Source organism: Passer montanus, unplaced genomic scaffold (assembly GCF_014805655.1).
Source record: "Passer montanus isolate IOZ18808 unplaced genomic scaffold, ASM1480565v1 scaffold26, whole genome shotgun sequence".
NCBI lineage: Eukaryota > Metazoa > Chordata > Aves > Passeriformes > Passeridae > Passer > Passer montanus.
This window is the reverse complement of record NW_024367261.1, coordinates 8,374,345-8,389,639: the sequence shown is the minus strand read 5'-3', so window position 1 is coordinate 8,389,639 and position 15,295 is coordinate 8,374,345. Positions and strand designations below refer to the sequence as shown.

At 36.7% G+C, this 15,295-nt stretch overlaps 1 protein-coding gene across 2 annotated transcripts in view; it reads left to right on the top strand.

Annotated features, from left to right (window-relative positions):
* Window positions 1–15,295, top strand: part of DCDC2 (doublecortin domain containing 2) — a 55,026-nt gene that overhangs the window by 8,089 nt on the left and 31,642 nt on the right. Inside the window, exons 3-5 of one of the 2 annotated variants that reach the window (XM_039712202.1) lie at window positions 6,288–6,302; window positions 10,915–10,991; window positions 11,111–11,242. In XM_039712202.1, coding sequence (XP_039568136.1) covers window positions 6,288–6,302; window positions 10,915–10,991; window positions 11,111–11,242 — 224 coding nt within the window. The remainder of the gene's footprint in view (window positions 1–6,287; window positions 6,303–10,914; window positions 10,992–11,110; window positions 11,243–15,295) is intronic. The other variant, XM_039712203.1, reaches the window with a different exon arrangement.

Below are 15,295 nucleotides of genomic sequence, written 5' to 3'. Positions count from 1 at the left end.
ATCAACTGAGCTTTTGCATTTGCAAATGCTGTAGGCAGCTATTTATTTTAAACTCTCTTTGCTTCATGAAAATATGTTCAGCTGGAGCCTCATTTCTTCTTTGACTTCTTCTGATCAACTAGTCTTTGAACTGTAGTAAATAAACTAGTCACTGTAGTAAATAAACTTTGCCCAGTGATACTGTAACAGCAAAGAATTACAGGTACCCAAGAAAAGCAGAAATATTTTCATATTGACTAACCAGTCTCTCGCAACTGAGAGAAAAAAGGAAGGTTTTACTGTCTGTATGAAACAGCATCTGTGATCAGAAGGCCATAGTAGGCCTGCAGAGAGCTACTCTACTGTTGATACATTTGCCCTCCGTTGATCTTTGGTAGTAAGAATGTTGCATTTTTTGTCTGCACTTCACTTTTTCTTATGGAGTTCTAGGCCAAGGTGATTGTGTGGGCAGCTTTAACAAAACTAAATCACATTTTCCCAGTGATAAATCACTTTTTCACTGTTTTACATAAACTTATTTTATTTTTCCACAATTCCTTTTGATTGCAACTTCTTGTTTTATCATTTGGTTTAGGTGCGGTCACATTTAAATGGAGTATTTGTTGAATGGAATAATCAATGTTTTTACCAATTCTTTACGTAATTCATACGAATTACGAATGTTTCTTCAGAGGACTAGTAAAGATTCCTCAAAGCTATCCTACATGTATGACCTCCATATCTGTATCTGTATACACCTCCAGAACATCTCTCCCTAGTGAAAACACTTACTAATCACAAGGATTTGAGTGAATATCTGAATTTTTTATAATTTTAAATTTCTTTATCTGGTCCAGTGCCTATCAGTTGGCACATTGGTCACATTCTGGAAGACACATACATGGGCTAGGACACTGAGTAAAGTGCTTTTGCTTTCTAGGGAGCTTCACAGAATGTGTTTGTGCCTGTGATGAAGTGTGACTGCAGAGTGAAAATGTGACTGGCAGAATGTCTTCTACCAGTGGTCTCCAGGTACAGCCCATCACTCAGCAGCTGCTGGGGGGTCTTGTGGACCAGGCGTACTTGGTTGGCAAATCTCAGTGTATGTCAGCTGGCCACTGTGGTTTTGGTGAGGTCCTGGGACAGGTCCTGGTTCCTGTTGTCCAGTGCTGACAGAAGAGGCAAGCACCATGACAGGGGAGTGTGAGGTAGAAAATACAATGTTTGAGACTTGGTAGATATGAACTGACCACAAAAATTCTCCCCAAAAGCATTTAAGGTGCCATAAAATTATTTTGAAGACTTGCAAATCCTGTGTTTCTTCCTGTTCCTCCATGTTTCAAAATTAAAAATTAAATTATTCTAGTATCATATTTTGAAGACTTGCAAATCCTGTGTTTCTTCCTGTTCCTCCATGTTTCAAACTTAAATTATTCTAGTATCATAGATAGCAATTGTTTTTCCTCATCCTTTGTTGCTTGACACAGTCACCACTCATCTCTCAGCAGTAGTATGATTGCACTCACCTGTAAAAATTACATTTTGGAAGTCTATGATGTTGTCTTGGTTTCACAAATTATTTTGGTGTATTCATGCTGGATATACCTTGTATCTAACTTGACGTGAGTCATTCTTTTCCATGTACCTTCTCATGAAAAATCACAGTAGTTATAATTATTTTTATTTCAAGACTACTGTTTATCATGTTTGACAACATGCATGTTTAATCATAGGAAAAATATTGTCATTTTTCAATTATTGGGCTCTTGATTCACTTTAACATCTAACTGTCAGTTAGAAATGGTTTATGGATATTTTGTCTGTACAGAAGATAGTTTTGTAAAAGGGACTGAATAAATACTAGAAATTATCCCAGGCTGTGCAAATTACAGCTTTTTGTTGTCAAAACAATGTAACTACATAAGATATTCTTTCCAGATTCTTTCCTAAGGATTAAAAAACCTCAAACATTATTTGTGCTACCCAAAATTGCTAAACACAAAATAGTGTTTGGCTGGTAACAAGTCGTGTATAAAGGTCCACTTCATATTCCTTTGCCAGAATGCAAAACTATAGCTTATAGGTTGGATACTAGGAAAAAGATTTTTACAGAAAGAGTGATAAAGTTCAGGAATGGTCTGCCCAGGGAGGTGGTGGAGTCACCATCCCTGGATGTGTTTAAAAAAAGACTGGATGTGGCACTTGGTGCCATGGTTTAGTTGAGGTGTTAGGGCATGAGTTGGACTTGGTGATCTTGAAGGTCTCTTCCAACCTAGTGATTCTGTGAATTCTGTAAACCCTCTTGCTACTCCATATCTTACACATTTGATTTTTTCTGCTGGCATCACAGACTGGACAAGAATTTTTTTATTTTCTTGTGTTAAATTAATTAGTAATTCTGATGTAAGTGTATTTTAAGGAATAAGACTATTAAAATGTGAAGTTTAAAAAAATGTAATATATATCTTTAATTTCCTGAGCAACATCTTCAGTAGTTAAATGTGATATGCCATTGTTTGGTATTTAGTATCCTGGTAACATAATTAGCACAAGGCATACAAAACAAATACCCTTCCTGAGTGTTCACAGCCTAATGCCAGGAGGAATTAGAGAAGAACTGCCCAGACATCCAGTTAGAGGATAAGCTGTGCCCTTTTTTTCCTTATTTGAACTATGGATGCATAAAACTTGCCTTTATATACTTCTGTATTACCTGAACTGTGCAGTTTCTAGTATTTTGACTAGCAGCTTGCTTACAAATGGATTTATTGAATTTTTGAGCAGCAGAAAGACTTTGGTTCATGCTGCTGGAGAATGCCATGGTCTATATTGAGTTTGAGATGAAACTGGGAAGTTCTTCTCTTCCTTGATTAAGACCTGCCTTGTTCAGTTGAGTAGCTGTTCTTCCTGGCCTGTGAGGAGGCCAGGAGAGAGTGAAGAGGTGCCAGTACTGAAGCTTTTAATGAGTCATGTGTTAGTGTCATTAATTATTTGTTTCTGTATATTAAATTGACTTACTTGAAACATTAAAACTTTTACCTTTGATTAAAGCAAAAACAAAGATTCTTTGGGCATTGTGTTTTGTACTTCAGCTGTTTGACTGTTCCTAGATTCAGGTCCTTCTGATGAGCCATAAAGGCCAGACTTTCTTTTGGTTTAATTAGTCTAAGGAATTTGGAGAAAATACACAAAATGTGAGGCAAGACCAGCCAGAATTGTCACTATGATGTGAGTGTCAGAAATTAATATCAGGATCTCTTTTGGTTGAATAAACTCGGTTATTGATGCGATCATTGTGCGTTGTAAGCAGTGTGGGTACAGCATCATGCAACTCAGAGAAGAAATGGGAGCTATTCTTGGGATCCAGAGAGAACACAGATGTGATCTATGTTGGATCATTGCATAGACTGGGTGTCTGGGCCAATGAGGCCATGCCATTGTTTGACTTATCCCAGCTGAGTATTTGGCTGTTAGTCCCATGTCCCAAAGTCATGGCAGATCCAGACTGAAAAAATTTCTTTCCAGTGCTTAAATAGTTGAGGTGAGATGTACAGAGAATATAAACTCCATTTCACTTACTGTGGCTGAAAAGGAGGGCAATTTACCTTGGAGGTGAACAGGTTGGCTTTAAACATTCTGGGAATTTTGTAGGAGCTTTGCAGTCTGGAAGGCTCCCTTAGTCACTACATGACTGTCTGCTGTGGAATAGCTCATTTCCAGCTGTGAAAAATGTGTATTTTATGATTGGCTTTTCACAAATATTAAAATGAATATTGTATTATGCTAGAAAGTTATGCTATATTAATTTTCTTAAGTAGTGTATTAAATATAGTTTTAGGTTATAACATAATGTTAAAATAGAAACTATGCTATGCAAGATAATTGTTTAAGAAAGGACTCGCACCACAAAGAAGCCACAGGACACCTAAATCTTTCAGAGAAAGGCAATTTATTGCTCCCTTATCAGCAGAAAACTGCTTCCCATCTCGCTCTGACTGGAAGACGGCATGAGGATTAAGAGGAAGAACTTGACAGTGATCAGACAGAATTCTGTGTTTGAATGGAATTTATACATCATGCACGAGATGTATGAATATGCAACAGGTGATTGTTTTTAGGGGTTAATCCTCTGTTAACAAGGGTCCTTTTTTGGGCTTGTGTTGCCCAGAAGAAGGTACCCGGATGTCCGTATCTCTTTGTTTTTATTGTCTCACATTGTCCTAATCTCAAATGTTCAAATTTTATTATTCTAATTATATTACCATTTTTATAACCATTTTATTACTATTAAACTTTTAAAATTTCAAAAACAAGTGATTGGCGTTTTTCACACAACTCATCCATGTTTTCTGTATGCTGAGAAGTTTGTGTGCAGCTGTGGTCTTGTGGCCTATTGCTCAGTTAATAGCAGTTTGAGTGTTGCTTTGTATCCACACCAGTAGAAAGGTTTGTAGTCTCTGGCTCAAGACTGATCTGTACATCCAGAGCACTATCCACTAACAAAGTAGCCAGGGAAATGTGGATTATCCAGGTTAGTTACTGCATAGGATAGCTGAAATGGTTTTGACTAGGCAGACACCTCAGTGAGTTTGGCTGTGCAACTTTAGTCAATGTGTAAAAAATGTCCATTATAAAAAAGTCATGTTTCTATGAAATAGATAACATGTTTCCTGTGTTGTAATAGCTTTAGAAAACTTATTGTTCTAGTTTGGTTTTGATCACTGAACCTTGAACATTCCTTTCTTTCACATCACAGGGTGGTGGTGGTGTGTATCAATGGGGTTTTGGTTCTTTTGACCCCAGTTCTACCCCAGGGAAATGTAAATATTTGTTCTCAATTTTCCTGGGCACATTGATTAACAAACAGCTCATTGTAACAAATTGGCAAGGCCATGGCTCATTGCATGAGCTGATAAATTTGGAATGTAACATTGTGTTGAAATATTTAAAGCTTCGAAAGGTTAGTTATAAAGTGACGTGAGTAATGAGTGAGATGTTCACAGCATCCAGGACTACATTGGTAGCACTGAGAAAGGCCAACTTTTAAGCCTGCACAAATCAAAGCAGCACAGAGCATCTGTTCAGACACGTTACATTTTTTGACTCTTGCTTTTTTGCTGTCCGGTGTGGCTTTGCAATACATGTTATCCTGTAAATCATGCAGCTGTTTAATTGCCCCCTTTGATGGGGGGACATTTCTGGTAAGGAAATAAATCAGTTAATGATACCATTTCTTAGCTATGAGTAACTTGTGTGTGTATTCATGGCAGCACTGTGAAAGTGCTGCCAGATCCCTGTATTTAGCATATGTCTAATTATTTAATGACCACTGAAAGGAAAATATGAGAATGGCACATTTCTATTTGAACCTATCCTCAAGTGCATTTTAGAAACTGAATATGTAGACTGGCCTGTTCAGAGACCAGTCAAAATGCTAATTCATTAACTGTATATTTTTCTTATATACAAGTGTTGACTCTGTGAAGTGTTGTGTGCCTTTTGCAACTCCCAAGTAGCCAAGAAGAGATTGGGTAGTTTTCAGAGTCTGTCCCACTTTCCAGTCGATATTTTTAAAATAAGTGTTGAGAAGTATAGTGCAGCATTCATAGAAACAAAAACTCTACGCATGGGGACCAGCAAATAGATTCACATCAACCAAAACAAATAAACTTAATTTTGATACATGTCCATATTAGATATTATGTTTATTATCTTTTACTGGTTAGCATGTGTCTAAAGAAATAAGTGAAAACCATTAATTTTTATCTGTCTACTTCAAACCAATGTGTGCCTTGCTCAGAGTCCTTACATGAATAGTCATTGTCAATGATGATTTCCATTTAATGCCATATGTGTGATATTCTTTTCCCAATGTAACACTGCTTTGAGTTAGAAAGATGCCATAAGCAAACCCATTCATTGTGTTCTAAAACGGAGTGACATGTTTTTAGTTATTTAATGAGTTTGACTCTGCGTCTTTTGTCATTGTGTATAAAAACACCTATTAAAAAAAAAAAGTAATGTTTCTAAGAAACAGATCCTTCCTGTGCTGTAATGGCTTTAGAAAACTTACTGTTGTAATTTGTTTTCAAGTAGTCAGCTGAACACAAATTTAACAGAATTTTTAAAATTAAAATTGTATTAAAGTGTGTATATATTTATGCATACACACATATGATATTCAACTATACATGTGGATATGCACAGACTAATTCAAAATGGTTTTCCTACAAAAATATGACACTATGCCTCAGGTAATGGTTTTGCTGCTCATCATTTAACTTTGTTTTTGGGTTTTTTTCCAACAGTCAATACTGGAAGATGTAAGTACCTAAACTAGATTGAGCAATGTGTTGTATGTGTTTCTTAAGTGTTGTATTTGTGTTTGTTAAATTTTGAAAATATTTAGAATATAGCTATGTTTAGCATGTAAGTGAAAAATATTTAGGATGTTGTTTAAAACAAACAGCTGTGTGGGCATGGATTTTATTACCTTTCTTCACTTGGATACTGATGTGCTGTGTGTTTGTATTTACAAAAGGCTGTTAGGAGACACTCAGAGCTAATCACAAGTTCAACCTCAGTGTGTTATGACCGAAGATGAAAGCTGGACTCCCAAGAGACTCTGTAAAAAGTGTTCTGAGATTTAAGTGTTTACAGAGTTCTCAAACACTGCAGAGTGATTCCCATTCCCAGAACCTAACCTGTGCTGAGTTTAGCTGTTTTGTTTTTCCCAGAATTTGCAAGGTGCTTTGCAAAGTAATTTCACAGATGATAACCCCTCTCTTAAGTAAAGGAAATCCATTCTGCTGTAAGAGGCTCTGTGTGAAATACCTTTCAGTTAAAGAACAGAAAAAAAAAAAATTATAGTGGTTTTGAGTATCTGTGATCCCATGGTGTATTTCCAACTGTGTAACTCCTGTTGCCTTGCAAATTGTCATTGGATTGATTGCTTCCAGCTTACATGAAGTTTTCTCTGAGTTCCTCCTTCCTCCCTTGGACACTTTGTGCTGCTTCTGTGTGTTGTCGTGTAATACCTCAGATAAGTATCTCATCACAAATTATGAATTGTTGGCAATGCTTGTCAGTAGGAAATGGAAGCTGCCCTCAAATGGGTCTTTTCAAACAAACTGAAAATGTACAAAATTTAAAGATAAAATCATAATGGGGTCAGACCATGTTTTATGTAAATCTGCTTGCAGTTGCTGACGTAAATGGCAAAGTGCTGATGTACATCATCAGAGAATGTGGCTGGTGAAATGAAAAGAAAATAAAGGGGTTAGGGGGCTAGTGATGCCAGTCTCTTAATGTAAGCACAAACTTTCACCCAAGACCACTTGGTTGTTAATATGTAACTCTACAGTGCCAGAGGGGTCAGGATATTCCAGACACTGCAACAATGTGGTGCCTCCTACAAACATAATGGGAGCAGAACTATGTATTCTTTGATTAACCCCTGAACCAGGTCTTCCACTGGGATGGTTTCATGGAACTCCATATACCTCAAAAGAAATAAATTGATTTACTGTGGCTGAGCACTTGGTCTTTTGTTTATGTATGCTCTTGTATTTTGAAGTTAGGTGCCTTGCTTTTCATGACCATAAATAGTTTGACATTGATCAGGCAGAAGTTATTCTAAACTCTAAAAAACAGAACAGTCAGATTAATGAAAAGAAACACGTATAGTATGGAAGTGGTGGTTTTTTTCTTACCTTTTTTTTTCTTTTTTAATCACAGTGTAGTGTGATCTTTATAGAACATGCCTTCAGAGTTTGCTTCCTTGCACTGATTTTTGTAGTTTCACTTTATCAAATGTATTATTGCACTAACATATTATCTCAATTTTTAAATACATATTTTTTAATACATTGATTTAAACAGACTTAGATAAACAATGCAAGTTTATATTTTGTTCCAGTTTAGGACATGCTTAGGTAGAACAGACAAATATTTAGTCATGGCCCAAGCTGGTCCCATGTTATAATCCCGTGCAGTTTGCTTGTTTAATAACAAGCCTAAACTTGTAAGGGGCAGAAGGCTGCCAGAAATACTAATGATCTTCAGAGAGCAACCCAAAAGACAAACTTCCAAGTTGATGCTTCCGTATCTGTTAAGGGCAGAAATACAATCCTTCAAATAATAAATGGGCTCTTAACATCTGTCGGATTATTGTTTTCTCCAGGATCTGGTGACTGGGCTACACACAGTCATTTGATGGTCTTCTGAGGAGCCTACACCAAAATTAATGGTTTCATAAGCCTGCAGGAGCAACCAAGTAATAAGACACACTAAGGCTATCCTAAAGGGCTTCTTTATGCTTAGTGAATGCTAAGGTGAAAGATTCACAACTGTTCCAGTGAAGTGTGAAGCATTGGAACCTGAATGTTGCAGACTGCATCTGAGAATTTAATTTGATGGACTCTTTGGAGAGACTCTGGGAGAGCTTGAGCAACATAAGTGAGCATCAGGAATGGATGTGAAATCAAATTTTAGAAAAAGTGATTTTTAATTTTACTATTTATGTATTAGACATTTTATAGGGGATTATCCTGGCAACCTACCAGCTACAAAGAAAGGTGTAAGGGCATACAAGGTTCAGTAACTCCCATTTTGTGTTTGGAGCCTAAACATTAAGACCTGATGCTATGGAAGTAAATCAGTATTGTCTTAGCCTCCAGTAGCATAACCTTTAGACAGTTACTTTTTCCCCCCCGTATTCTGAAGCTCTTTATTAGACTGCTTACACTGAAAAAATAACTCTTTAATGGCTGACAGCAGCAATAGAAATGTTTTCAGATGTTGCAGTTTAAAGTTTATTTTCTTTTTTTTCCATTAAATTTTCATTTCAAATTTTGTTGACATAAATGACCAGTTATGCTCTGAAGAATATGCTTCAAATGTTTCTGCAAGAATGGCTGAGCTCCTAAGTTATTTGGCAGTTCTCAAAAAATGTCTTTGCCTCCCCTAGTGAGCTGTAAGACAACAACCTCTTACCCTCTTTCCAAGCCTTTAGTAGTAGTTGTGAATCTTTCACCTGATTCAGATCACACTGGAATTGACAGCAAGACTGTGAACTACAATTACCTTAGGCATTAATGCATAGTTTATGTACAGTCTTGTACAAAATTTCTCTTTGTATGAGGCCAAAACAAACATGCATATACAAAACAGATCTTAAGGAGTAAATGCAAATGGCTTGTGAATTGTTTGCATTAAAGGAAGGTTCCCAGCCATGCCAGGAGTCTGCTGCCTAGTCTGGTCTGCAAGCAATGCTGGCACAATGCAGTAGTAACATCTTCCTTGCTGTCTCTCCTTTTATAGATGTCTCTGGCCAAAATATCCCTTTGCACTGACCTTCAAATCACCATGCCCTTCTGGGGCTGATTGCTTCTCTTTAGTCCTTTTAGTCTATGGAGCTGTGCAAAGCCTGATTCTGTCTTTCTCTATCCATAACCACTGTGGGCTTTATGTCCTCTGAGTCTCTCAAAACACAAATGTTTGAGAGGGCTACACAGCTCACAAGGGCATTTGAAAAACTCAAAAAGTTGAAGTGAGTTGAATTCAGAATAAATATGTTTCTTTTTCAGCAAACATTGAAAATGGATTTTGTTAAACAGATTTTCCTGTTATATTTTACTTGAAATGATTGTACACTAAGGAGTGCCATTGTTGCTTTTGTTTTGTTGGTTCCTTTTCTCCTAAGTTTGCTATCTCACCTCCAGAATTTATGTGCTTGGTGCAGAATTTACTGTGTGATATGCTTTGACCCATATGGGAAGTCAGATTTGATTATTTTAATAATAATTTTTCACCCACTGGGACTATCTACTAGATTAAGCACCTTTCTTTTCAATGTATGCCCAAGAAACAAATGGAAAATATTCTAGTCATTACTAAATGAGTTTGTGTGAAAATCCAAGCAAAGACTGAAAGCACTGAAGTTCAGACCATTTCCTACAAATTAAATGAGAAAGACTGGTTAAGTTAGCACAGAGTGTGATAAAACTGCAACATACCATGTCATTAGACTGCTTTACACGGTGACTGGAAAATTGCCAGTTTAAATAAACTTTGTATATCTATTTGAAAGCATGTCTCTCTGCACACCAGCTATTTAATCCTTTAAGCTTCTATGGTATTTTTTTAGAAATGTAGTGGACTTGTAAATGCAGGTACTGTAACTTTTGAATATTTGTTTGTTTGTTTGGGTTTAACACCTTATTTTGATTTGCTAATGATGAAAAATTAAAAAGAAATATTCCTAATGATTTTGGAGTTTGTGTTTATCTTTTTTTTTAAACTTTCTGTTCAGAATAACAGCATTAATGTTGATCTCAGTGCAGTGTCCATTCAAAAGAGTAGAGGGAATAATTCTGGGAATTAAGTACCCTATGTATTATTCTGAAGGCTAAAAATTTCCAGTTCACCTCACTTTTGAGTCATTGCTCTGAAATGAGCAAAGTATTCAGGAACCTTTATAAATTACTGATGGATTTGTACAAAGGCCTGTACAAGACTGAAAGTAGTTATTACAATAGCAGAGGGATCTAGCAACGTCATTTATTGTTAAAAAGAGAAGATAGTTAAATTGCCTGCACTGTGGTTATAAGCAATAAAGACTAAGATAGCATGAACAGCATTTGGGCATTTTTCTTTGGGTCTGTAGAACAGCCAAAGATGTCCATGCAATTCTGTCTCCTCAGTGCAAACCTCGTGTTGTGCCATGTTGCACTGTGGTATGCTGCGCTGTGGTTGTTATTCATCACACACATAAACCTGCAGCAGTAATTATGTGTGCTGTGTAGAAGGTGAAGCTGGCATGGAATAAAATGCATGCTTTAAAGACCTGCTGTCCCAGTTGCTGGTGGTGGTCAGGGTAAACTTTTTCTGACTATGAGGACTGTGTAACTTCTAATTCTTCTTTTGTTCTTGCAGGTCAAGCCAGTTACTCACAGTAGGATCACCGTGTCAGCACGGTTTCGAAAGGCACTCCAGGAGCCCTACACTATTTTGTAAGTAGAATTTTCACTTAGTGGGTTGCCATTTTAGGGGTGGTGGTGGTATTGTGTTCACTTCAGGTGCGCTTTGCTTAAAATGCTCCTCCAAGTTATTTTACTTTGCTTTATTTCAGCCTGCTTGCTAATGGAGACCTTATTAGCCCTGCAGTGCGCCTCCTCATTCCCAGGAAAACACTGAATCACTGGGATCATATTCTTGAAATGGTGACAGGAAAAGTTACCCTCAGAAGTGGAGCTGTTCACAGGTATAAGGAAGCTGAATATTTGCATGATACATTTTATATGCCTAGATATGTTTCTAAAGCTCCATAGGTAGATATAACGGATCATTCCTATTTTATGGAAAGTTTCATGGTAAGAAAATTAAAACATATCAAAAGGCCACAAAGTGGAAATATGTTGACTCTAAGTAACCTTCACATTTCATTTCTACCGCTATTTAAAAAAAGAATAACTGCAATTTGCTTAAACTGTTATTTTAAAATTAATATTTATTAATTATTTAATTAGCCGGCCTGTAATAATACAATAATAATGCAATACATTTAGTACTAACAAATAAGTTACATGTCATAATGAAAGAAATGAGCATGGTAAAGTTGGTGAAGATGTTTGGAATGTGAGATACATGTGATGTGTGTTACTTTTTAATTTTGATAGTTCTTTAAATTCATTGGGGCAAACAATTTCAAGGAGAATATTATAGATTCTTTGGGGTTTATATACCTGGGGAAAGACTAGGATGTGCTTCAAATTCAGCCCTCAGCCAATTAATAAAAGCCAAGGCCAAAGTTGTTATTGGGGTTTGCCAGTTCCAGTATCTCAGCTGGTCTGAGTTGTTGAGGTATTTGAGGAATAGGAGGTAACCTCTTGGATAGATAGGTTTCAGTCCCTCAAGGCTTCTACAATGTAAAATAAGTTACCTAAAATGGCATTTGGTAGTTGTTAGAAGTTTTAGAGCAAAATGATAGATGAGATGTCCACTGCAGTGTAAGTGGGCTCTCAAGGTGTGCAAGCAAATTACCAACATTCCAGTGTTGCCCCATGCAGAGCACATTACAGAAATCACTTCATCAGGTGGGAAAGGACCTTTTGTGGAAAATCATTCTTCACAGTCTATGCAATGTCTGAGGCTAAGCTTGCAAAATCTTTCTCAAAGCAATGAAGATAAGGTGGTCTTTTAGTTCTTCTGCTTGCTTTCCAGTTTGATAAGGGTGAGAGAAGATTAAGGTAATGCTGTTGAATATTAGCTCTCATAAAGGTTTTTCTCTCAGCCCCACATTTCTTTGCTCCTGTTAGCTGGCTGCTTATGACTTTCACTTGCAGTAAGGTAAAACCTGCATGTGTTGAAGCTTTCAGGGTCTGTTTCTCCGCTAGTGTAATTCAGAAGTGAACAAAGCGAGAAAAGACATTTACAAGATACCAATTCTTTCTGCTCTCAGGTTGTTTAGCAATTTAAAAATCTTTCTAATTTTATTCTCATTACTTGGTGTCACTCTGGTGAAACTGAATGTTATACATTAAAGCATTCAATATATAACTAAGATTCCTTTTGAGATGTTCCCTTCAGTGCTCATCTTTAATCCTTCAAAAATAAGATAATGTACATGACATTTTTAATTATTTAATGTTTTCCCCTTGCTGTTTTTCTATTAACTCAGTTTTCATTTTCTTTCTTAAAAATATTAGAAATACATATTAAATCCAATCCAAGTGATCATATTTCTCTAGTAAGTTACACATTACTTGCTGGGGTTTATTGAAACTATGATAGCATTGGGGGAGATTTGATAAGACCACTGACTCTGAGAAGATGTAATTTCTCATTAAAGAAGCCTAAGTGGGTTTACAAGAACCTGCATTATGTACAAGGCAGCTTTTTCTTTTCCATGTTATTAAAAGACTTAAAAAGCTACCAAGTCTCACAGTATCACATGGGGCTTTTTAAAAAAGAAATTATTGATCACCCTGATCAGAATAGAGATGCAAACATGAAATATGAGAGCGGAGATAATGGGAAAGCAGCTTTTCTGCTTGCCAGGTTGTTGATGGGGATGGGGTGCAGCAACCTGATGGGCAGGTACTGGCTGCATCAGCAGCTGGGAATTTGGGGATATTATCCCAGAAATTGTGTCTTTGCTGTCTCTCCCTTGCTCAGCCTGTATGCTTGCTTTCCTTTGGCTGTCACTTTTTAGCTTGGATTCAGGAAGGAAAGTGGAAGTCTAGATCTTCTGATATTTCACAAGGCAAACTTCGGTCATCCTCAGAAGAAGTGACCACAAGGACATTTTTGTTATATAATACAAACCAGAGAACCCAGCTGGTCTGTGAATGGTTGTGGCAAAGTGGGTGGGTGAAAATTATGGCTTTAAAATTCAGAAATTGTAAAAAAGTAGCTTCAGAAATTTGCGTCACAAAACTTGTGCTTGTTAAGTCCATTTAGTTAGTTATTTGTTTGAAGATCCATTTTAAAAAAATGCGGTTTTGATTTCACTTTCATCTTCAGAGACTGATTATGTTAGATTTTGCTATTGTGATTACTATTTTCAGAGTGAAAAATACAATTAAAGATTGCCAGGTAATCTGTAACATTTTTTTGAGTTATATTAAATAAGCAACTTCTGCACTTTAAATATAACATTAAAGCACAAGCAAAATGAAATATCAGGAACAAAAATACCCCAGTTATTTTGTATGTAGCCCCCTGTATCTGCAGCCCCATACAAATATATAAACAATTCTTAAGCTGTGGTACACTGATTTGCTGGTTTTTCCCCCCGAGTTCCCAAAGTGAAATGCAATCTAGCAGAACACAGTAAGATTAATTCAGAAATAGGCTTCCTGCTGATTTTCTGATAGCTTGTTTTATTTTCATTGTTTGTGTGTAACTGGTGTTGACTCTGTGGTAGTGAAACATAAATTGCTCTTTGAATTGCTGGCATGCCTGTGGAATGTTTGCACTATGAAATAAATATGAGTAATACAAATGAGGTGCTCCAGAGTTAAGCATACCTCTTCTCAAAGAAGCAGCAATGTGATCTAGATTTAAAATAGCTGCAATTTCACCTTTAAAAATGTTTAGTCTTTGCACTTAGAAACGTGTTCCCATGTGGCAGGAGACACACATAAAATTAGGGTACTTTCACGAGGGCGATACAAGAAAGACATGGACATGCAGGAACAAGTGCAGCAAAGCGCCATAGAGAGGAAGGGCTTGAAGATACTTGTAGTGTGAGGAGAGCTGGGACTCTGCAGCCTGAGGAAGAGAAGGCTCAGGGGGATTTTTTAAATGTGTGTACATACCTGGTGGGAATGAGTGAAGAAGACAAAGCCAGGCTCTTCTCAGTGGTGCACAATGATAGGACAAGAGGCAGCAATGGGCATGAAATGAAAGAAGGAAATTTTATTTGAACAGAAGAAAAAAGAAATTTGCAGTAATGGTCATGATATATGGGAACATGTTGCCCAGAGAGGCACTGGAGTCTCCATCCTTGAAGGTGTTTAAAACATACTTAGAGACAATCCTGAACAACCTACCCTAGTTGTTCTTGCTCTCAAGGTATGATTGGTCTAGGTGGTCCCCAGACATCTTGTTCAACCTCAGATATTCTGTGATTCCTCATTCAGTAAAGTGCATGATTTTCTTCTGTGATTATTCAAGGTTATGCCACCACATGTATCAATTTTAAAAGCTCTTTCTATATTAAACTGAGAATTTTTTGCACATTATAAGTCAAGGGTGTATTCAACGTAGCCTCCTCATATTCTTCCCCAAATGTTCATAGTATGGTTGTGTATATAATGTTACATCTCCTTGCAGTGTGTTTAAATTTATGACTATAAATTCATACATAGTATAGCTCCTGTAGAAGGTTTCTAGAAAGGCAGTTAAGATAGCCATTCAACATTCCTGCATTTAAGACTTTAATGAAAGTTGTTATTGTTGACTTTTAAATGAAATATAAATATTGTTGAATTTCAAACCATGCTGTGTAGGAAAGAGCTAATTTATTATTGAATGTTCCTCCTTACTCACTGTTTTGATCATGCCAAACTAAAATCACGAACTTGACAAGGAAGTAAATTCTATCCACCAGTCCCTGATGCATTCCTTTCTTCTCAAAAAGAAGTCATTATGGTAAAAATCCACCTGGTGTAACAGACATAGTCATTATTGGTATGTGCTCAAGATAAATGGCTTCTTGTTTTAATGTAGTATTGTATTTCCTATTGTTCCCATCCAACCTTCTAATCTACACAATGCAACAATATAAATGCAATGTTATTGGCATGGTCTG